Source organism: Oryza glaberrima, chromosome 11 (genome assembly GCF_000147395.1).
Source record: "Oryza glaberrima chromosome 11, OglaRS2, whole genome shotgun sequence".
Taxonomy (NCBI): Eukaryota; Viridiplantae; Streptophyta; class Magnoliopsida; order Poales; family Poaceae; genus Oryza; species Oryza glaberrima.
In genome coordinates, this window is record NC_068336.1 from 17,813,924 (window position 1) to 17,837,495 (window position 23,572).

Below are 23,572 nucleotides of genomic sequence, written 5' to 3' on the forward strand. Positions count from 1 at the left end.
TATGTATGACGCCGTTTAGTTTTTACTAACGTTTGACCATTTTTCTTATTCAAAAATTTTGTGCAAATATAAAAATATTCATGTCATGCTTAAAAAATATTTAATGATAAATCAAGTCACAATAAAATAAATGATAATTACATATAAATAATCAAACATTTGCCAAAAAGTCAATGACGTGATACATTAAAATATAGAGAAAATACTAGTCAAACTATGAAGAGGACCCCGAAAAGCCATTTTCGTAAATGGAGAGGGGGGGGGGGTTAAAGGATATTTATATACATATAGTATGGATTTTTTTTTTCATATACTATGATCCTTAATGAACTTGAGCATGTAGCATAGGAACTTACATACATCATCAGCAAATTGGCTTACTATACTCCTAGTATATTAAATAAAGGTAGTTGGTTGAACAGGGTTGAGAGATGAGAGGCCCTCGTTTTTATTTAAGCAGCCCCCACACTGACCACCATCTCCGGCCTTCACACAAACACTCACACGAACGACTGACTTTTGTAGCCACACCACCTCATCTCTCTCTCTCTCTCTCTCTCTCTCTCTCTCTCTCTCTCTCTCTCTCTCTCTCAAACATACACACATTTCACAAGAACCTGCGAGAAAGAAGAAGAGAAGTGTGTGTCGAGATGATGATGCTCCGGCTCGTCGGCGCCGAAGCTAGGTACGGTTAATCATGTGCTTAATTATATGTCTTAGCCCTATATTATGTTCAGATGTTGTTGGGTGTGCAAGTTTCGTCTTAATTTGTTGACTTGCTGTCATGCATTTCAGTGATCAGTTCATCGTCCTCTAGCTAGCTTCTTTTATCATCTTTGCGGTGTGGCATTGTCTTTCTTTCTTTTGGCTAGCTTAATTTCTCACTTGCTGAAGTAATTAAGCTACCTAGGAGTACCTAGCTTAATTACTTGTGAGGAGCATTTGACTCGCTTTTTCTCACTTGTGTTTGGATGCCAGGAGGAGGGCGGCCACCGGAGCTGCCGGCGGCGAGCGGTGGCTGTCGGCGGCGGCGGCGGCGGCGCCGACCAAGGGAAGGTAATTAAGAGATGACACTAACCCTCTTACTGCACCACTGTTCTTCAGTTAAGGGGCCCATCTTGGTAGCAGCTTAGCTTAATTAGCTTAGCTTAGCTCTAGCACATGTGTAAAGAGAAGAGAAGACCATGCAGAAACTTTTTGTAATTATCCTGCGACCAAGAGATTTCTCCAGGGTATCAGATTCAGATCGATATCATTGATCCATTTTCCACCTGCTAATTTAAATGCTGCTGGTCATGATGCTGTCATTAGCTGGTCATGTGATTAACAGACAGGCAGATATAGATAGATAATGTCATTTGTGTGTGGGGGCCATGAGTTGGAAGCTCGGCACCTTCCAAGAACAGTACTAGTACTTGCACTGTTGCACAGTGTGCACTGCTGTTCCCAAAGAGCAAGCCAGCCACAGTGCTGTCACCTGTCACAGCCTTTGCCAATGGCAGCTGGAATCCTGTTTTTTTTTAAAAAAAACAAATCTTATTTTTTCCTGTTTTTTTGACTGTAATCTTATTTTTTTTCCTATTAAGGGTATGTTTAGTTTACACCAAAATTGAAATTGAAACGATGTAATGTAAAAGTTAGAAATTTATGTGTGTAGAAAAGTTTTGTTGTGATGAAAAAGTTAGAAGTTTGAAGAAAAAAATTTAAAATTAAACTCGGCCTAAGTTATGCATGAACCCGGGATTTACGATCTATAAGCAATTATAGTATGCATTTTATTCTTCTGTCAGGCATCTAAGATTTTTTTTTTGGTCGACATGTTTGTTGCTTGATAGGATGACAGATCCATGGCTTCGTCCTATGTAATTTTTTTTCTACTTTTTATTTTTCTTTTCTTCACTATCTTAGCTGAATATTTCATCTTTTTTTCTCATTCTGTTATACAATCTCTAAAATTTCAGTGTCAGGGCACTGTTTATTTTTCTGTTGCAAATTTAGTAATTTACTTGTATTTTATTGGCCTAGCTGCATGTTTACCTCCTCACAATTTTAACTCCATTTTAACTTTAAGAATATCTGGCTTTTCCCTCCTCTATTTTACAATATTTTCCCCTTACTCCATCCATTTTAGGTTATAAGATGTGTTGATTTGGTCAAAATTAAACTACTTCAAATTTAATCAAGTTTATAAAAAAATAGAAATATTTTTATCCAAGATAAATTTATTATAAAAATATATTTAATTATTAATTTAATAAAACTAATTTGGTAATGCGCGGTTTGACTTTAACCATCTTGTAGCTAGAGAGTACAGTGTCGAACACTTTTCAGTCAAACCCCCATAAATCTTGCGAATTTCATTGGAGGCCAATTCTGACAGTTGGAAACCGAATTTCGCGCAGGCTCGAGGGGAAAGTTGCAATAATAACCGGGGGAGCAAGCGGGCTCGGGAAGGCGACGGCCCGCGAGTTCATCCGCGAGGGCGCCGCCGCCGTCTTCATCGCCGACGTGAACTCCGACCTGGGCGCCGAGGCTGCCGCCGAGCTCGGCCCGCGCGCCCACTTCGTGCGCTGCGACGTCGCCGACGAGGGCAGCGTGGCCGCCGCCGTGGACGGCGCCGTGGCGAGCCACGGGCGCCTCGACGTGATGTTCAACAACGCCGGCGTGGCGGGCCCGCTCGCCGGCGCCACGGAGGTGGCGTCGCTGGACCTGGCCGCGCTCGACGCCGTCATGGCCGTGAACCTGCGCGGGACGCTCGCCGGAATCAAGCACGCGGCGCGCGTGATGCGCCCGCGCGGGTCGGGGTCCATCCTGTGCACGGCGAGCGTCAGCGGCGTCATGGGCGGGCTCGGCACGTACCCGTACTCGGTGTCCAAGTTCGCCGTGGCGGGCGCCGTCAGGGCCGCCGCCGCCGAGCTGTCGCGCCACGGCGTCCGCGTCAACTGCGTCTCGCCGTTCGCCGTGGCGACGCCGATGGTGGTGGCGCAGTTCGCGCAGATGCTCGGCGGCGCCGACGAGGCGCGGGTGGAAGCGGTGGTGAGGGGGCTCGGCGAGCTGAGGGGCGCGGCGTGCGAGGCGGAGGACGTGGCGAGGGCGGCGGCGTACCTCGCCTCCGACGACGCCAAGTACGTGTCCGGGCACAACCTGGTGGTGGACGGCGGATTCACCAGCTACAAGCACCTGCCGATTCCCCAGCCGCACGATTGAGCTGATCGGACGGCCACGGATGGTCCGGTTGGTGTAGAGATGTGGGTATGTGAATCCTCTCCTGGAAAGGAAGTGGATTCGAGTAGAGAGAAAAAGGATTGTGGATTTTTATGTGGTTTTTTCTTGTCTGGTTAGTGTGTGGGTGAAATTCTGGATGTCTGAAATTTGGTTAAAACTTAAAAGTTGAGTACGTGCATGGGAAAATTTAAGCCGACCTAACTTATCTAGTTATCATTGTATAATACTCTCTCCGTTCCATATTTGCTCATCGTATTTCTTTTTTTTTCTCGGGGAAGAGAAAAGATATATTACTCAACCAAAGGAGCCCTTACAGAGAATCTGAGATATTAGGCTACAAGTATTTTCTAACCAGAAATCAGAGATATGATCACCACGAGCTTTACAAGCTAAAACATGGCTGGCTTGATTCTGGCTCATCGTATTTCATTCGGGCAGCAAGACAGCTCAGCAGGATCATCCACTACTGGAAAACTAATCTTTGCCCGGATGACAAAAATGATATTAGTCCTTGTTTAAATAGGAACAGGGACTAAAGAATATTTTTAAGTCCTAGTTCAAAAGCCTAGCGCTACTTTTTATCTAAAGATCATGTTTCAACAACTGTTAAGCCCCCAACGAACTTTAGTCCGGTTGGAGTTAACAACCGGGACTAAATATCTTTATCCCACGTCTCTCTATCTCTCTTCCTTATCTTGACATCGGTGGCCGTTCGCACGCCTTATCCCCTTCTCCGCCTCTCCTCTTCTCACCTTCTTCTCCTCCTCTTCCTCCACTCCTCCTCCCCTTCCCCTCTCCCTCTCCCATCTCCGCGGCAGGCGGCGGGCGGCGGTGCCATCCCCTCCGCCAGATCTGGCGGGAAGGGAGGCGGCAGGCGCACGAGGCGGCGGGCAGCCCGACGGAAGCGGCGCGGCTAGGCAGACCCTCCTCCTTCTCTCCCCCATCTACTGGCTTAGACTGATTTGTTTTTAGATTTTGTTGTAGATTTTTTTAGATTTGGGGATGATTTGTGGATTGTGAATGGATTTGTGGATTGTGGATGATTTTGTGGATGGGCTTGTGATTTTTGAATGATTTGTGGATTGTGGATGATTTTGGGGTGACAACGTTGGTGATTTCGGCTCGAAATCAATAGAATCAAGCAGCAAAAAACAATGAAAAAAAGAAAAAAAAAACTCTAGTCCCGATTAGTAACACTAACCGTACTAAAGATAGATCTTTAGTCCTGGAACCAAGCCATCTAAACTTAACTAACTTGTGGCTAGTTTACTACTCAATTACCACATGATGTCAGATGATGAGCATGTGGCTAACTTAACTAACTTGTGGCTAGTTAACTAATCGGAACTAAAGATGGATCTTTAGTGGTTAGTGCCATCTAAACTTAACTAACTTGTGGCTAGTTTACTTCTATAAAACTAAGTTTAGATGGCTAGTTTTGAAATCTCATTTTCTCTAATTGATAGTTGGCTTTTTTAAGCTCTATAGTTGACAAGCAATGATTCTAATAAATGTAAGAACTAATAAGTAAAATTCAGAAGCAATCCTTGTGTAGATATTTGTTTAGTTACAGATTGTCTGAATCCTAGAGTATGTGTTACTTATAGATTCAAAATTGACTATTTTTACAAGTACATGAAAGAACTAGCTGTGCTTTCGTTTTATAGAAGCATTTGATCAGGATGGGCCTGGAGATATGCGATATGGAGGTGGAATTGAGACTGATGGTAAGCCTCTGTTGTCTTACTGGTACAGTACATTTGTTTTATTTGTATGATTGACACAATAATCAATTTTGCTAGTTAAATTGATGGTCTGTTATTTTTTTCAAGTTTTGATATTATGTTTGGTACTGAAGATACCATATCCACCGGTATCTACGATATCATGTTGACGTCATGCTAACATCAGTACACACAATAACTATTTCATTGCAATGGTATACCATTCTATAGTCTCCCTCTTCTTTTTTATTATGAGCATGTACCACCTGCCTACACACGTAAAACTAACAACCGATCAAAACGTGTTGCCCCAGGCGAGGCTGCCAAATTAACGGTCAATTAAATGGGCCATCCATCCAGTTTAGGAAAAAAGGAGTAAATTTCACAAGACTACACGTTTTATAGTCTAAGTTGTAGAAAACCACGCATTTTGACACTTGGTACTTAAGTACATATATTTTGGTAGTGTAGCTTCACAAAACCATACTATCAATGAATGGATTCACCTGTGAGATGACCTGGCTGTTCCACCTAGGATGAGGACGTGGCATCCTATTAATTTCGTGCGATCGCTCGTAATAGGATGCCACATCCTCGTCCTAAGTGGGACAACAACGTCATATTACGGGTGAATCCATTCATTAATAGTGTGGTTTTGTGAAACTATACTATCAAAATATATATACTTAAGTGCCAAGTGTCAAAATGTGTGTAGTTTTCTGCAACTTGGACCATAAAACGTGTAGTTTTGTGAAATAAAAAAAAACCTCTTTTTTTTCTTTTTTTATGTACATTACCGACCTACACGCGTAGAACGACAATAAGCGATTTCGAAAGAAGGCACCAAACTGAAATGTTTTCTTTTTTAAATAAAAAAACGAACAGCCGATCGAAACTTATTTCACCAGGCGAGGCCCCCAAATTCACGGCCAACTAAATGGGACAGCAATAACGATATTTTCAAACAATGGGACCTGACAACTAGCTAGCCTTCGGGCCTAACCAGGCTGAAACATCGTATTGGCCGAAATTGCCAATGCTGTGTCCGAAAGAATAAGTCTATTAGACATCTCTCATCTTATACCCTTGATAGAGTTGCCTCCCTCCACTGCAAAATCAGGTATAACACCTTCTCCATCTTTGAAAACTAGTGCTAATTAACCCCTTTGTTAGTTTGGGAAGCGGTTCCTATAGTGAGATATATGGAAAAAAAACTTGGTGGGACCCAAAAGTCTGGTCCTTTTCTCCTTCCCGCACATCTCCCTCCCTCTTCTCCGCCGCAAAGGACGCACTGGCACCGGCGCTCACAAAGGTGGTCATCGTGCGCAAGTGCATCGTGTTGTGCACAAGTAAGGCCATGCAAACCCCTTCGGCATTGATAGGGAGCTTGGAGGTGAGGGGGTTCAGGCGAGGAGAAGGACGATGTGGCAATGGCAGTGGCATGGGTGAGGGCACCGGGAGACTCCTCTAGTCAGTGACGAACGAGGCGGCAACCGGCGTCCCAAGGCCTAGCTAAAAGATCCAGGGACTCGGTAGCGGCGGAGGGGAGGGCTCACCAACACAACTGGTGTCCCCGCTTTCAACTTTGTCTCACTGCCATCCATTACCACCTCCTCCACCCCTCACCCTCCTTTCCTTGGAAACTTCCTCTTGCATCGACACGCTCGCAAGGTCAAGGAGATATGGAGGTCTCTGCCACCGCCGTCCCTTGACTGTGCTATTCTCCTCCTCATAACATTGCCCCAGCCATATGGTGCCCAACCATCGTCTTCATTTGCCGACGCGAGTTGTATCGCGTCATCCTCTCGCTGGCAATCGGCAATGAAGTACCCCCAAGCTTCACACTAGCGAGTGGTTGAGGAAACGAAAGGCTGAGGAGGCCAAGAGGGAGGAGAACCACCACCTTAGTGCCGTGGAGAGTCCGAGACAGAGGCCTCCACCCGCTGCACTCCATCGGAGCTATATATATAGACCTGTCGGAGCCACCTCCGTCCTCTCCACCTTCCCTCTAGATCCATCAGCGTCCATGTCCACCACCCTCTTCTTGTTGCCCACCGGAGTGGAGCCGTCATCGTCTACTATTGCCCCATGCGAGCTCGTGGGGCAAAGGAAGTGTGATGCGCTGGTGAAGAAGCCGAAGTGTCTTGGGATTGGAATATGGGAAGGGAGAGGAAAGGTGGCGGTTTCACTGACATGCAGGGCCCACTATATTTTTTTTTATTTTCTATCTTGACTGTAATGCCATATAGGATACAACCACTATCAAATCCACCTGCGGTGTTGAATTGAACTAGTTTTAAGAGTTTGGGGGAGTCTATATATCCGGTTTTATGGTTGAGGGAAGAGAATCGTACTGAGGGCTGAGGCTATAGTTGAGGGAGGTAAAATAGACTTTTATCTTGCTAGAAAGTGAAGAGCCGAAATTACTCATAAGGCTTCGTACAGATTCCTGGCTCATCTCAATGTATGGGCCGCAAACTTTGTTTAAATTCAATGCACTCCGAAAAATCATCGGCTCCCGTAGTTCTTTGACGTTCACCAGCTTTTGCTGAGTAGGGTGCTGCTCCATGCATGAAACGTTTGATACCTAGGAGCTTGTCCTTATAGGTCAACCTTCTTCCATTCGTCCAATGGAGACGAATAGAAGAGATCATATCTTCATCAACAATGGATGCTCTTTGGTAATGATTGGTCTTAGAATTGGCGATTAGACGGTGTATGGCCGCTATGCGAGTGTGACTACTATTTGTTTTCAATATATTAGAAGGAAGTAGGCAAAGTTCACAATGTAGAGGCTATCGCAAAAGAGCAAGGAATGAAGGAAGGAGATGACACAAATGTTGGTGCGTACTACATGAAATGGGCACCCGAGCTAAGAGTAGCAGAAGAAGAAAGGGAAAACAAAAGCTACTAATATCCCAACCAAACCTCCAAACTACTCAAACCAGCGCGGAGCCATTGGCGCCCCTCTTGCAACATGCAGTCAACTACTCTATCTACCGGACACAAGATGTCGTGGAAGACACACGCACATTACGCTCTTTCCAAACACAAAGGTGTTGTCAAAGACAAGCGCATTACGCTCTTTCCAAAGAAGTCACGGGACAAGCAGGATCAGAGAGTGGGTGGCGACTACCATGAGATCCCGATGATTGGTCGGTGACAACCAAAGTCGATTCGGTAGTATAATGACCGATAACTGTGAGTGGATTGCCTTGGCTGTTTTTGGTGCGCAGCAATCGTCGAGGACCTTTGCTTCTCCCGAGCTCATCTATCAGATAGAGGTATATATGGAGTACTAGTAGGAGAAAAGGACCTAGGGGCAAAAGTTCTGAATCCACGCTGGCATTTGTTTGTCGTTTCCTCATTGAGGTGTCATTTTATGGTCTTATGTTTATATTTATCAGTCAAAATTTAAATTTTCAATCTTAAATTTGGATTTGATTTTGGGGTTTTTTCATCATAGTTTATTTTTTAATCTTTACTTTTAGATCATTAAGAGCACGTATATAAGAGTTTTATTTATAATTTTTTTTTCGTTTACAAATATGTTGTTTAGCCAAAACGATGGGGTTGTTAGTCTTTTGATGATTCAGTCCTAATTTCATATGACAACAGCACATATTTATTGCAGATTTCTTGAAGGTGTTGTTTTGGAGTAGTCATACGCTTTTTTACTCATTGTAATTGTGAGTAAGCAACCAGAAGAAAGTTTATCTGTTCTGGCTATCTTAGTTTCCTTTCTTTTTCTTTTTTTTTGGGTTGTGTGCATCTCTGATAGACACAGAGTTTGGGTGTAATTTCATTTGTCATTGAAAATTTCCCCCTTCTCTTAAGAACTCTAAACATCAGCATACTTTTCATCTGAAAAATTCAGAGGCACCTACAAATCGAACACACGATTTTCCCAAAAAATCGGCGTTGTTTCACCCTTTGTAGAAACAATGTTTCAGCACTTAGTAAAAGAATATTTCAGTTCTTAAATAAAAGTGAAACACGATGAGATCGCTAGATGAAACAATTTGGTTTGACGTATGCAACAAAACGATTTAAGCCAATGAAACACTTAAACCTCGTATATATCAAGATGAAAATATTAAACACGGTATAAAATCCACTGCAACATTTGATCCACACACAAAGAAACATCACAAGTACACTAGCTGAAACATTGCTTCTAAACTATTGAAACATCAACAAACTCTGTGTGTCGAAAGTAGAAATATGGAACACTATCGAAATATCCATTGCAACATTTGATCCAAACACAAAGAACATCACAAGTACACTAGCTAAAACACATAAAAAACACAGAACCTGTCTGGACTGCATCTTCCTCCTCTCCGACAAACGTAGGGTTGCCCATGTAGATCTTCTCCACCGCCCCATCACCGGATCTGGAGGAGGAGAAGGATGCTCCTGGGAGAGAAAGGGAGCCGTTGTGCCTCCTCCTCCACCCCCACCACTGCCACCGCTGCCACCTCGCCGCGCTTGTGTCGTCCTCCGTGTCGGCCGCCACCATGGGGACGAAGCCGCTGTCAACGTCGAGGAAGACGAAAAGCCACGGCAGATCCAACGGAGAAGACGACGCGAGCAAGATTGACGGGAGAGAGGCGGTAGCGTGGGCGAGGTCGACAAGGGAGAAGCCGTGGTGCAGATGAGGGAGCTCGTGGGAGAGGAGGTGGCGCCGACGGAGGAGAGGAGGCGACGTGAGCGAAGGAGGCACAAGGAGCCCAAGCGACGCGGAACGAGACGCGCGGGTGCCCGATATTTTTCGCTCTCACCGGGCGCCCGTGTATAAGGATTATGGGAAAAATTCATAGGGTTAAAATCCTATAATCAACGGCAATTCGACTTTTAAAATCCTTCAAAGGAAAGAAATTCATCCAGTGGCAAGATTGTCTGCTTAGGATGACGATGTGTGCATTCTTTTCATCAGCTGCGGATCGTCCCCGTGCTCACGAGGTATGCATCCATCATCATCCGTATCAAAAGACGCCGGCGTCGTCGAAAGCACGGCGTGCTGAGCGAGAGGGCTCACCGCCCGGCGGCATTCCGGCTTGCCGGCGACATCCACGTACCCGACGTAGTCCATCGACGCGACGAGCACCTCCGCCGTGTTCCCCTCGCCGGCCGGCCAGTAGAGCATCACCGTGTCGGGAGAGAGCCTCACCGATGACGCCGCCGCCGTCGTCGTCAACGTCGCATTAATCTCGTCGTCCGTAATCCCCGGCGGTGCCCATGGCACCGGCACGACCATGGCTCCCTGATGATCAGGCGACGAGGGAGCCGACCAGAAGAGCGCGCGGTACCAACCGCCGTCGAACAGGGATGACTTGCCGGCGCCGCCGCAGGCGATCGGCGGCGGAAGGTGGTCATCCGCATCAGCATCGGCATCGGCATCGGAGCGTGGCTTGATATGGATAGTGAGCTCGTCGCCGTCGCCGGCGCAGTCGACCACGAAGACGTGGCCATCGGGGATCAAGAACTTTGTCAATGGCTGCAGGTGTGCTGATCTCGTCGTCTCGTCGTCTTGTTGTTTTTTCATCGTCGTCTCATCTTGTGGAGGGGCTGCAACAACGACATCTTCGCTTCTCTTTGGGGTCTCCTCCTGTGACCATGAGTGATCCAAAACGGCAACAATAATTAAAATATTTATTCGTATTTATATATAGATATAGTTTCAATGAATACAATATGATAAGTTTTGCAAATATATTATATATGAAAGGCACATGTGGAAATTAATTTGAAATTAACATTCTTTTGTAATGTTGGTTGATATTGGGGAGAAGACGTGTGTTCTATATATATATATATATGCTCGGTCGATCGCAAAATTTCAGCATTTTAAGTTCATATTGAAGAAATCTTAAATGTCCAAATGGTACTCATCAGCTGGTTTTTCATGAATTCGCTTTATATACTTTAAATATAAGCTTTTTTACAGGTCAGATTCTTTTTAGTGCTAAAATGATTTGGCTTTTATAAAGACAAACATACATGGAAAACCAATGTCCACATGACTGATAAGGTAGGTAGGCTGGCTTACAATCACTAGTGGAGAAATCATCTTTGGTCGGTTCGGCAAAATCCACAATAGTCCCGGATCAAAAAGAACCGGGGCTAAAGATTGTTTTTAGTCCCGGTTATAAAAATTTTGATCACACCAACCGGGACTAAAGATGATTTTTAGTCCCGGTTCATCCCTTGTCAGATGTATGTCAGGGGGCCGAGGATCTTTAGTCCCTGTTGGTGTTAATAACCAGGACTAAAGATACCACTTTAGTCCCGATTGGTAATAGTATATAATCCCTATCACTTATCCTCTCATCCACAGTTACAGATCGAATCTCACCCCCTCTTCTCAGATCTATCCTCTCTAACTCTCTTCCTCATCCCCTCTTCTCTAACTCCTCCCCATCCTCCTCTCCTCCCTCTTCTCCCCTTCCCATCCGGCGGGCCGGCTGGCGGCGGGGCCGCACGCGAGGCGGCCGGCGGCGAGCACCAGCGGCCGTGGCGGGCGGCGGGGCCGCGCCCGGCGGCGGCAGCAGCATTTTTTTTTCTAATTTGTGATGATTCACTGAGATGTATTTGACTGAGAAGTTACAAATTTGTGATTTGTTGTTTGGATCTGTGATGTATTTGAGTAATTTTGTGATTCGTTGTTTGGATCTGTGATGTATTTGAGTAATTTCTTAGGATATTGTGATGTATTTGATTTGTGTGTATAAGTAACTTTATGATTTGTGATGTGGATTTTGTGATGTGAATTTGGGATTTGGTGATGTGAATTTGGGATGTTAGTTTGATTTGGGGATTTGGGGATTTGCCTACTTGATTCGGGAGAAAATAAAAAGGAAAAAGGAAAAAGAAAAAGGGACCAGCTGTACTGCCCGCTATTGTCTCTTTAGTCCACTAAAGATCCCCTCTCTTTAGTCCCGGTTGGTGGTATCAACCGGGACTAAAGATGTAAAAGATACATCTTTAGTCCCAGTTATTTCAACCGGGACTAAAGATGGACGATCCTTACTCCCGATTGGAAAACCGGGATTAAAGAGGGTTTCCAACCAGGAGTAAAGATGGTTTCTCCACCAGTGAATATACCTTCCACGATTTTAAAATACTACTACAGTAAAATACATATGCTTTGCTATGAATAAACGAAAAGAGGTAGAGTATATTATATTATACACATTAACATAAAAATGTAAAATATACTCATCATGGGTAGTTATATAAAGTTAGAACTGCCCAAATTAAAGTAGTTAATTATAACTGAAGAGATAACCACTGATTCTTAAAGCTATGTAGATGTGTCACATCATCACCCACTAGCAATTATGATCCTGAGTATCTTAAATCACATACAAGTGTGCCACATCATCATTCACTAGCAATAATTATTATCTAGAGTATATTTTAAATATCATAGAAATATGACATATCATTTATAATTTTGTTGTATGTTTAGAACTCAATATGTAAATAATGTCAAATCATTATCTTCAAATTATCTAGACATATACATCCACCATTTCTATAATTTATAATATACATTTATTCACATATCCTGCAACAAAATACGGGTATCAACTAGTTAATTAATGTTTAACTAATTTATGTGATAGCAAACCAGTTGACTAGGTAGCCCAATACTAGCAAGTAGCAAGTAATCCCTGATCCGGTTTATAATACTTATTTTTACAATAAAAACAAGTTTAACCACTATTTTTCATTATAATACTATAAAAATATCAATAAATATATGATTTTACTAAAGTATCATTCAAGATTAATCTATATATATAGTTTCTATGCTTGTTAAATAAATATATGGCCAAATTCCTAAAAGTTTGTGCTTAGCATTGTCCAAAACAAAACTATTATGGAATCAGAGACAGTACTGCGCGTTGCAAATTCAATTATAATATGTACATATACGGGAAAATAAAATTGAAGTATTGGTGTACGTACCAAGATGTCGTTAGTTCGTGGAGACTGGACCTTGACGTCGTCCTTCATTGTGACCGCCAGTTCAGCTTTCTCTGTGCCGTCGGGGTTGGTGATTCTGTAGGTCATCTCCTTGTTGATCCTGGGGTTCTTCGACAAGAAACTTGCCAAGGCATACATCATCCCATCACTTTTACCGTATTTCTCTTGGTTTTCTGCATAAACATCTTATATATGTATAATATAACGATCGAGAAATACGTAATATATTACTCCATCCGTTTCATATTATAAGTCGTTTTGACTTTATCCTTAGTCAAATTTTTTTAAGTTTGATTAAGTTTGTAAAGAAATATAGAAAAATTTTCAATACAAAACAAACATGCTATCAAAATATATTCAATGTTGCATATAGTGAAACTAATTTGGCATCATAAATATTGCTATTTTTTTTATAAACATGATCAAAACCTAAAGAAGTTTGCCTAGAAAAAAGTTAAAACAACTTATAATATAAAACGGAGGGAGTAATTGATAGCGATGTACATTTATGTCTAGTTGAATTGAATTTGCCATACAACTCTTATAGCTTATACGTACTCCATCCGTCTCATTTTAAAGTGCAGTTGTGAGTTTCCATATTAAACGTTTGACTATCCGTATGAAAAAATTTTAGAAAATAAGTCATGCATAAAGTACCATCCATATTTTAACATGTAATCACTATCTCTATCTCTATCTCTATCTCTACTATTATAAAAATTAAATATGTTTTTGCCAGTACTTTGGTACGTTATACGTGTATGTGTGGGTTTTTAACTTCGTTCGCTTTTGGAAATATATTTCCTTATTTGAGTTAATTTTAAGTTTATTCGTTTTTGGAAACACATAAGTAGTCGTATAAGAAATCTCACACATAAGTAGTCGTATAAGAAATCTCTTTAAAAAAACTCGCATGCTAACTTGAGATGATCAGAGTTCTAATTGCAGCTTATAATTTTCCAAAAAAATATATATCCAAGCAAATTCATATAGTGAATTTCACCTTAATTAAACCGTATAACAATAATAAAATTAAAATAACCCTCACCCGTTACAACGCATGGGTATTTTTCTAGTAATAAATAAAATACTACTAATAGAAAATTTTTAGATAAGACGAACAGTCAAACGTCAGACACAGGAACATATAAATGTATTTAAAATGGGACGGAGGGAGTAGCATATAGCGGCTAGCTAGCTAGCTTTAATCCATGTCGATCAATCAATCGAGATCGATCGCGTACTACAATTATAATTACATTACAGAGATAAATAAACTCACCGATGATCTGCTCCATCTTAGCGGTCAGCTTCATCACCTCCGTTTCCTGCAGGGACGACGAGCTACTGCTAGCCCCTGGCCCAGCAGAGGGGACGACGGACAGGTAGACGACGGCGGAGAGGAGCACCGCCGCGTGGACGCACACCGCCACGGCCACCGCGACGCCCCTGTATCCCCACCGCCGCCTTCCGGCCATGGCCACGGCGGCGCCCGCCGCGGCAAGCGCCGCGGCGACGGCGACGGCGACGGCGGCGATCATCATGTGGTAACTATAGCTAAAGCCCTAGCTAGAGCAGAGATGACGGTGTAATTAGGTTAAGGGGGGCCGCGAGATTGATCAGAACTCACTATATATCGATCGATCGGATAGCTTTTCTTTATTGGCGAGATTGGTCACAACTTATTATATATCGATCTGGGGGAAACTAGCAAATTTTTGGTAATTTCGGTGGTGACCGAAATTTAGGATTTTCGGAGTTTTTTCACAAGAAATTGATATATAATGGTATTAATATCGGTATCGACGAATAAGAGTAGTGCTTACCGTCAATAAGTAAAAGGTTCGAACATGTATAACAATCCATATCTTGCTCTCTTTACAGTTTCGTTTGCATCCTCGTATTAATCGATCCGGATATACGCGGTTATTATGAGCGTGATAACATGTGGAATATGTCTTGTAGCCGCTTTCTGTCTTGTCGAGGACTGTCATCTATGTTTTTTGAAGAATTTTAAAGCTTGAATTTTGAGTTTGATTAAAATTTAGAGAAAAGAATGTACTCCCTCGTCCCAAAAATAAGTAAACCTGATTTAAAGTTTAACAAGACCTTCCAATTCTTGGGAAATTAGTAAACCAAAAAATCAATTTCTCGGATAATTTAAGTCTAAAGATTAACACCAAAGACACGGTCCACGGACCACAGTCCAGATATACGGGATGGAAAAAGAATTGGCAGATAAATGAATCTTATTGTTGATTCTCTGCTCACTATTTCCAGGAAGTTAACCGCGTATCTAATATTGGTCCTAAAAATGTAATTATAGAATTGCTCTGGAAAGTACTAGGAATAAAAAGAGAGACGATGAAGAAAATCCGAAGTCAAGAGGGAGATGTTGAACGCGTGATTTTGATAGGCCTAGAACACAAAGCCCGACCCAATAATTGTGGGTCACCTAAGTCATATTAGAACTGTTTCATCATAGATCTATAAGCGGGAGTCATAACTTTAGATCATGGATCTACATGTATCTATCTCTACTTAAAAAATACAGATTTATCCCATACTCACAACGTGCATCGCACTCCTGCCAACGCTGACGCCTCAGACATTGTCTTTGTCGCTATCCTTGGCAGTGTTTTCAATTTTGATTTCGGCCGAAATTTCCGCTGATCTGGCCAGCTGTAGCTCTACCAATCTGGCCGCAGGGTAGTGCCACTGCATCGCGCCAAGCTGTTGCTCTGCCCGGCCTCCGCAAAGGACGCCCCTCCTCCTCCACGTCTCGCCACCACAGGTTACGCCGTGCGGGCCACCCTCCTCCGCCGGGTCGCGCCACCACAGGCATTGGCCGCATTGCCGGCGCCACATCTCGACTGAGTCACTGCCATGTGGACCCCACATATACAAGATTGGAGAGCTAACATGTGGACCCAAGGGTATTTTTGATATTTCACGTGATTCCTCTCTCCTCTTCAGCCGAAAATTATTATTTTAGTCGGCATGGTGTCCACTGGCAAAATAGCACAATTATGGAGTGTTTTCCCTCCAAAAGTTAGTTTTTGCGGTGTCCTACGACTAAAACCACACAATAGCAATGTCCGATAGCAAAATTTCCCTTATAAATAAGGTATTTTTGATACTACATTTAAATAAACTTATGTTGTAAAGACCACAGGGTTTGTAAACCGTTTGTATTCGTTTATTTAACCAGAGCCGATTGCAGCGCACAGGCTTCTTTTTCTAGTAACCCAAAAGACTAATATAATGAACGAGGACTGTCATTACCTTTTAAGTTGAGCTTCCTCATTATCAATTAAAAATGTGGGAATAAACCAAACAAACGTCAGCGCCACCATTCCGAGGTCGTGCTTCATCAACGCTGTCGACTCCACGATCCCGCTCTCTGCCTTCCTAAAGGGGAGCCCTAATGGGCGATTGATCGCCAGGGCGATCGCCCAGCGATCGGATCCCCCCCCCCCCCCCCCGCCGCTCCCCTTCCTCCTCCCCTTCTTCTCTTCCTACTACAGTACACCACAAAAAAAATTTAAAAAAAAAAAGTTAGAAAAATTTATGTATAAAAAATTTGAATTCAAATTCAAATTTGAATCGAGTATGTAAACTTTTGACTTATAAACTTTGGGTCTATACACTTTAGGTGTATAAACTTTAGATGTATAGAAATACTATATATAGAAAATATTTGAATTCAAATTCAAATTTGAATCAGATATAATTCAAATTCAAATTTGAATCGGGTATATAAACTTTAGGTCTATAAACTTTAGGTGTACAAACTTTAGATGTATAGAAATACTATATATGAAAAATATTTGAATTCAAATTCAAATTTGAATCGGATATATAAACTTTTGACTTATAAACTTCAGGTCTATAAACTTTAGGTGTATAAACTTTAGATGTATAGAAATACTATATATAAAAAAAAATTTGAATTGAAATTCAAATTTGAATCGGATATATAAACTTTTGGTCTCTAAACTTTAGATGTGTAAACTTGAGGTGTATAAACTTGAGGTGCATAAATTTACTAAAATAGGACGGTAATGCGGTGCCAAAAAAGGAAACCAGGTGGAGGGAGTGAGGGGGAGGGGGGGAATCTGATCGCTCTGAGCGATCGATCGCCCAATAGCATTTCCGCTTCCTAAATATCACTGCAGGCTACATCTTCTTCACTGACATCGTCACCCCGAGTACGGTCTACGCCACGACAACCTTCGGTAGACTCATGGAGAGCAAGGTTTCGTGAAGAAGCCAAGGGTTTGACAACCAGCCTCGGCACGGACTGGTTGGTATTAACATCGAAATTTGGTAAGCCCCGAAGATATCATCGGCCTAGAGTCAGTATTGGCTTCAGAATCCTAGAATCGGCCGATGAGAATTATCACGTCGCCAATAGTCGGATTCCTGCTATATTCGGTTAAGGAAATAAGTCTATTAAAGGAAGCTTATCCAGAAGTGACCGAGTTCAAAGAAGATGCGGCATGGCAAGTTATCTATTAATTAGGAATAGTTTGTTAGCTTCCTTTTATCTTTAGTAAAGTGTGTTTAGTGTCCAATAAGAACTTTATATTTCTGTTTTATCTTTAGGAAAGTTTCTTTCTTGTCCTATAAGGACTAGCATCTACCCACCATGGGTATAAGTATGTACACCCGATGTCATTCTAAACAACTCTCGATCAATACTACTCTCGGCACATCGCCACCCTCTTTTCTGAGGTTTTACTTATCAACTGGCGGAATTTGGCACCTGACGCGGGGTTGTACATGTATCGGTTTAGTTCGATCTCTGGCGAAGGGGTAAGTCCAATGTTCCGTTGGCCTAGGTAATTGTCTCATCTACGTTGGTGTCGTTCAAGGCGGCATCATTACATTCGACCTCTTGGATTGCTCCGGTTTGGATGATATATTTGTCTGCCTATTTATCATATGTCTTAGTTAATCTAGTCTTAGTATCTCAATTTAGCTCTATCGGTTGTCTCTCGCACTAGGGTTTCTACCGGTATCGGCTAAATTGTTTTACTAGATTAGATTAGCTAAGACATCTACCACTCTGAAAATCAGTCAAGGGCTTGATTGTCTAGATATTATATTTCTTTTTATACTTAGTGCTGCATCAATTAAGTTTGATCTACTAAGTCGTGCTTAGAACCATAATCTCTAGCCTGCTTGTTGACTACCAATAAGGGTTTTATCGGGGTTTCAGCCGATGAGTTATCTGGACATTGCATCGGCTTACAATGATTGCATATAAGTTGGATTTAGCCGATGATAACAAAGACTTTACTGTTTAATCTAATATGTGGATTTTATGACATCGGGCCTACAGCCGATGTATGCTTTAACCTTCGGATCAATGCTTGTTCTATCATATCACTGTTAGCCGATTGGTTTCTATTGGGTCATATTGTTGCTTTCTTGCATTATCATCAGTCGATTGCTTTTATATTGTTATTTACATCAAGCGTCAAAATCTACGTCAGAATTATAGCCGATAGCTCAAAACCCTATCGCTATCGGCTAGTATCGACATCGACTGGAATTAATCTATCGACTTATCAGCCGATTGGCTCATTGATCTGCTATTTGTATATCTTGTCAGTTGCAGGGTCAAACTAACTAGCACACCCGTATCTCATCAACATCTTGGACCTACACTGAAGCTAAACAGAACTCCTAGGGCAGCGCGTATTTTCTACGTCAACAGTGAAACGCTGCCGTGGCATACATCGAAGAAGGGACCGCCGCCCTCTTACCCCTGATGTCGCCGCCTCCTGTCCTCAAGCTCTTGGGCCTGCGTCGCAGCAGCAAGTTGTCCCAAGAGTCCACGGCGATCCAACAAGGCTGACATAACATCCACGACGCAACCACTCGCGCCCGTGCCCGTGGTTGCGCTCGCATGTCGTGTCCCCTGCTTCGATACGCTCTCGCCCACTCCCAATCTAGCACCTGCAGCAGGGAGATGGATTCTAATAGCTCGAGTGGACGTCCACCCGTTTATTGCATGTCATCTAAATGGTTATGAAAATTTTTTAAAAAAATTGACAAGATAGATCAATATGTAACATATCACTTCGCAAACATGCAAGTTCAACTTCAACTTCTACAAGTTATAACAAAAATAACAAACAAAACTCAAATTACTATATGTATATTTACAGTTAAATTTGTTATTTTTGTTACAACTTGCAGAAGTTGAATTTGAACTTGCATGTTTGTGGAGTCATATGTTACATATTGATCTATCTTGTCATTAGATGACATGCAATAAACTGGTGGACATCCACTCGAGCTGTTAAAATAGTTTCCCCCTGCAGCAGCTCCAACTCATGCGCCAACTGCAGCACCTATATCAGCCCCAACTCCTGTAGTGGCGGACCCAGAGTAAAATTTTAGCTATGGTGATCTCTAATGTATTAAGATGTTGTCAATGCTATAGATTAGGTATACATCTTATCAATTCGGAACTACCATAAATGGTATATATTGAAATAAGGGAATACAACGGATAAGAACGAACACTCATTCCAACACTCATTCCCAGTGGCGTAGCTAGGATTTGGAGTAAAGGTGGTCCATCTACATGTAATAGGTCAATTAAAATGGTGGTCTACTATATAATTTTTATTATATTAACTAGCATAAATACTATAGTTTTAATCTCGATAAAATTTTTAGTTTGTCTATCCACAGTGCCACCTAGCTAGCTACGCCTCTGCTCATTCCATAGGAACAGAGGTTGTTGGAGTCAGGTTGTTGGAAGAAAAACTTCTATAGGTGCCGGAAATTCTAACCAACACGTATAGGTTTACTATCGACAACAACATGGCTTAAGATTTACAGCAAAGCCGAAAGGGTTTCAAGAAACCATATTTAACTCCCCAAAATTAATTTGCAAACGGAAATGAATAAAGACGAGGGAATTCTAGAACCGATTGATTGCTCAATAAGTAAGGGATCAATTTGATTAAGGAGATATTCGTTATATATTAATTAATTACCTCTAATTAAGCGTACGTTACTAAACTACTCCTGAAAAGATTTATATATTTAGGATAAACATATAGCGAATCCAAGCAATAAATACATTGCAAATCTGTAGGTCACAGAGCTATATCCTGCCGTCTATATATTACTAACCCGGAGGTGCAATATATGCACAATACAGTGCACACATATACATATATCTGCCGGAAAAATAAAGGTCCAATTTTTTTGGAGAGCAAACAAAAGGTCCAAATGGAGATAAAGCTACTGATGGTCTTCTTGGCCTGCTTGCTATCTTCCATTAACAACAGAGGTAATGGAAATCTTGCGCTTCTGTTTTTTGAATTTTTTTTTTTAGATTTTGGCGTCCATTTCGAGTCGAATGTAGAGGTCGGATCGATAAACTTTTAGCATTATTGAGTGACTGAGATGGACACTCGCTTGATTTTGTAGTTTCGTGGCTTTTTGTGTAGATTAATTTGTGCTCTCTCAAAGTTGCTTTAACTGTTATTTTTCTTAATTATTTTAAAATAAAAACAGTCCAACTTCACCTATGAAGCATTGAAGTTGGTTAAGTTAACCCCTAAAGTATGAAACTGTGTATTCTACCCCTCAAGTGTAGAAACCAACTCAAATAATGTTCTAGAGGATTATAAGCGGTTTTACTATGAACATGATGGCATCACACAGTGGTTTTAGCCACATCGACTATGGAGGGGCTAATGACATGGTGATAGACTTGATTACCTTTTTTTCATAAGTGGAACGGCTTGGAAAAGATATACGTTGATGCTAATATATAAATTTTTAGGCCTGTCAATCAGTTAGAGGAAAAAAAAAGGTTGGATCAATTTGTGTTTAATAGAATAATCTTTAGGCCATGCAAAACAATACCCTTGCCACATCATCATTTACATGGTAAAGCAACCTAAAAAAAACACGCAAACAACCTAAAAAAACCACGCAGTGGGATTATTTGAGCAAGTTTTCATACTCTAGGAGGTAAAATATATGGTTTAAATAGAACAACCCAAGACTTCTAGGGTGAACTGGACGTTTTCTCCTTTAAAATAAAACACCAAGCCTATAAAAAATGGTAAGAAAATTTCTGACCTTACTGATACCATTTCCGTAAAAGTAATATAAAAATAATTTCTTTTCTGATCATTTTTAGCCGCATATAAATTTCATGAACTCTAATTTCTATCAGCTCGTACTAATGTCGCTAATAAACAATTAATTTCAAATTTTCCAACCGATACAGTTTTATATATAAAATAGTAAAATTAATATCGTTTTCGACAGATTTCATCCCCAGGTGAAGCGGCCAGCTGCTCGCTGGAGAACATCGTGGTGAAGCAGACGGCGACGGGAGGGTGGGCCCACGGGCAGCCGGAGTACGCTGTGACGGTGAGCAACATGTGCGGGTGCCCACAGTCCGGCGTCCAGGTGGCGTGTGACGGCTTCGACACCACCCTGGCCGTCGATCCGGCCAAGCTCCGGCCGGCTGCCGGCGGCAACCTCTGCCTAGTCAACAGCGGCGACCCCGTTGTGCAGGGCCATGACATCACCTTCAGCTACGCGTGGAGCTCGCAGTTCAAGTTCACTCCCGTCTCCTCCACCGTCAAGTGCTAATTAATTAAGTAGTAGCTATTATATATATGGACAAAAGTTTATGGATGCATGGATTCAAATTGTATTTGAGCAAATAATCTTGAATTCTATCGAAACGTTTATAATGACTTTAACATCTATCGATCGATCTATCTATCTATCCATCAATATCTATATCTTCTTTTATCTTATCAATATCTATATATATATATATACATATATATATATATGACACTCATATGGGGCACCATGGTGCCCGGGCACCATGGTATCTAATGCACAAAATCACTCAAAATTTTTAAAATTTTCAAATTGTGAGTATATACCTAGTTATAATAATTCGATTCATACCTATACCTATCAATAAAACAACTCAAATTTAACTTTATTTCACAATCCATGATTACATACCTAACTAATTATATGTATGGATGCTATATACCTAGAATCAAAATCTAACAAAAACAAGTTCAAATTCAATTCAAACTTGCTTTGAACTAGTTAGTAAAGTGGTTAATGTTAATACCTAAGTAACTGAAAAAGATTCATACTCATTTGAATTGGGTATATACTCAATTTCAACAATGGTGCCCGGGCACCATGGAGCACCAAACAAATTTAATATATATATATATATATTTAATATATATATATATATATATATATATATATATATATATATATATATATATATATATATATGTTTATCTATATGTCAATCTATATCTATGTTGTACTTATTAAATAAAGATAAATTTAAAATGAGGAAATGTATGATTATTCCCGTCTCCAAGACCGTCAAGTGCTAATGAGATGGATAAATTCATGCACGATTTTACTAATATTTAGGCGAATAATCTTGCATTTATCAAAACCTTTATTTGCGAGCCGCATATGGTCACTGTGACGATTTCGTTCAGCTCAGACAAATTTCAGGATAAAACCACTGTAATTAAATAGACTGCAAAAAAATGCGAATAATTCATCAGGATTCAGGACAAAACCGATTTCGTTCCATTTCATGGACGCCAATTCAGAAACCAAGAAACACACAAAACTGAAATTATTCATCAGCAATCGATCTATGTCAAGCTGCTGCTGCTCACGATCGATCATATGATCACGAGCAGGAGACGGTGGAGGAGACGGGCGTGAAGCTGACCCTCGTCTTGCCGGCGTAGTAGAAGGACACGCTCCGGCCGTTGGTCACCGGGCCGCCGCCGTTGAGGGTGCAGAGGTCGCCGCCGCCGCCGCCGTCGTGGCGGATGATGCTGGGGTCGACGCGCGTCGGGGAGGAGTCGAAGCCGGCGCAGGACAGCTTGACGCCGGTCTGCGTGCAGATGCAGCGGTTCTCCACCGTGACGTGGTACTCCGGCTCGCCGGCGATCTGCTGCCCCGGCACGGTGGTCTGCGTCACCACCAGGTCCGACAGCGAGCACAAAGCCTCACCTGCACACACACACACACACACACACATGTGAATTCAGAAAACAAATGAAAAAAAGTTTTCCTCTCTTTGATCATTTTAAATTTGCATTGATCATACGTGTAATTATTAATGGAAATTTTTTTCCTGATTAATAATTACCTCTGCTGCAGAGGCAGGAGAGGAGGAGGAAGGCAGAGATGAACTGCAGCTTGGACTCCATTTTTCTTGATCTTCTCAGTTGATGCGATGTGATTTAGATTGGGGCTTGTTGCATTTTGGCCGGCTATTTATGGACCTGTATAAGGAAACATATATATATCATTAATTATGAGGTGACTGGTGCGTGGATTGCTCATTTATGCTATACTAATTTCTGATTGATTGCGGATTTTGTTCTCAATCAAGGGAGGAATGTATGTGCTGTTTAAATATTCATCATATCATTGTTAGACTCGGTTTGCTATTACAGTGAATTGTGATAATCTAGTGCTGCAATAGCTTTTAAAATATTTTGATATTTACCAAACTATTTTTATCTTAATCTAATATCAAATTAGGTCTAAGCTGGTCTGGCTAATTA

At 41.7% G+C, this 23,572-nt stretch overlaps 4 protein-coding genes across 4 annotated transcripts; 2 read left to right on the top strand and 2 right to left on the bottom strand.

Moving 5' to 3' along the window:
• Positions 1-482: 482 nt before the first annotated feature.
• LOC127754091 (momilactone A synthase-like) lies at positions 483-3,449 on the top strand. Its single transcript, XM_052279554.1, has 3 exons — positions 483-685; positions 979-1,056; positions 2,403-3,449. Exons 1-3 carry the CDS (start codon positions 651-653, stop codon positions 3,205-3,207), a joined length of 918 nt encoding a protein of 305 aa, XP_052135514.1. The 5' UTR covers positions 483-650; the 3' UTR covers positions 3,208-3,449.
• Positions 3,450-9,798: 6,349 nt separating this feature from the next.
• Positions 9,799-14,422, bottom strand: LOC127755735 (uncharacterized). Its single transcript, XM_052281402.1, has 3 exons — positions 14,227-14,422; positions 12,927-13,117; positions 9,799-10,560 (listed from the first exon to the last, which is right to left on the bottom strand). Exons 1-3 carry the CDS (start codon positions 14,420-14,422, stop codon positions 9,856-9,858), a joined length of 1,092 nt encoding a protein of 363 aa, XP_052137362.1. The 3' UTR covers positions 9,799-9,855.
• Positions 14,423-20,201: 5,779 nt separating this feature from the next.
• Positions 20,202-21,584, top strand: LOC127755736 (TPD1 protein homolog 1-like). Its single transcript, XM_052281403.1, has 2 exons — positions 20,202-20,262; positions 21,268-21,584. Exons 1-2 carry the CDS (start codon positions 20,202-20,204, stop codon positions 21,582-21,584), a joined length of 378 nt encoding a protein of 125 aa, XP_052137363.1.
• Positions 21,585-22,683: 1,099 nt separating this feature from the next.
• Positions 22,684-23,212, bottom strand: LOC127754263 (uncharacterized). Its single transcript, XM_052279743.1, has 2 exons — positions 23,152-23,212; positions 22,684-23,012 (listed from the first exon to the last, which is right to left on the bottom strand). The coding sequence occupies exons 1-2, from the start codon at positions 23,210-23,212 to the stop codon at positions 22,684-22,686; spliced, it is 390 nt and encodes a 129-aa protein (XP_052135703.1).
• Positions 23,213-23,572: the final 360 nt, after the last annotated feature.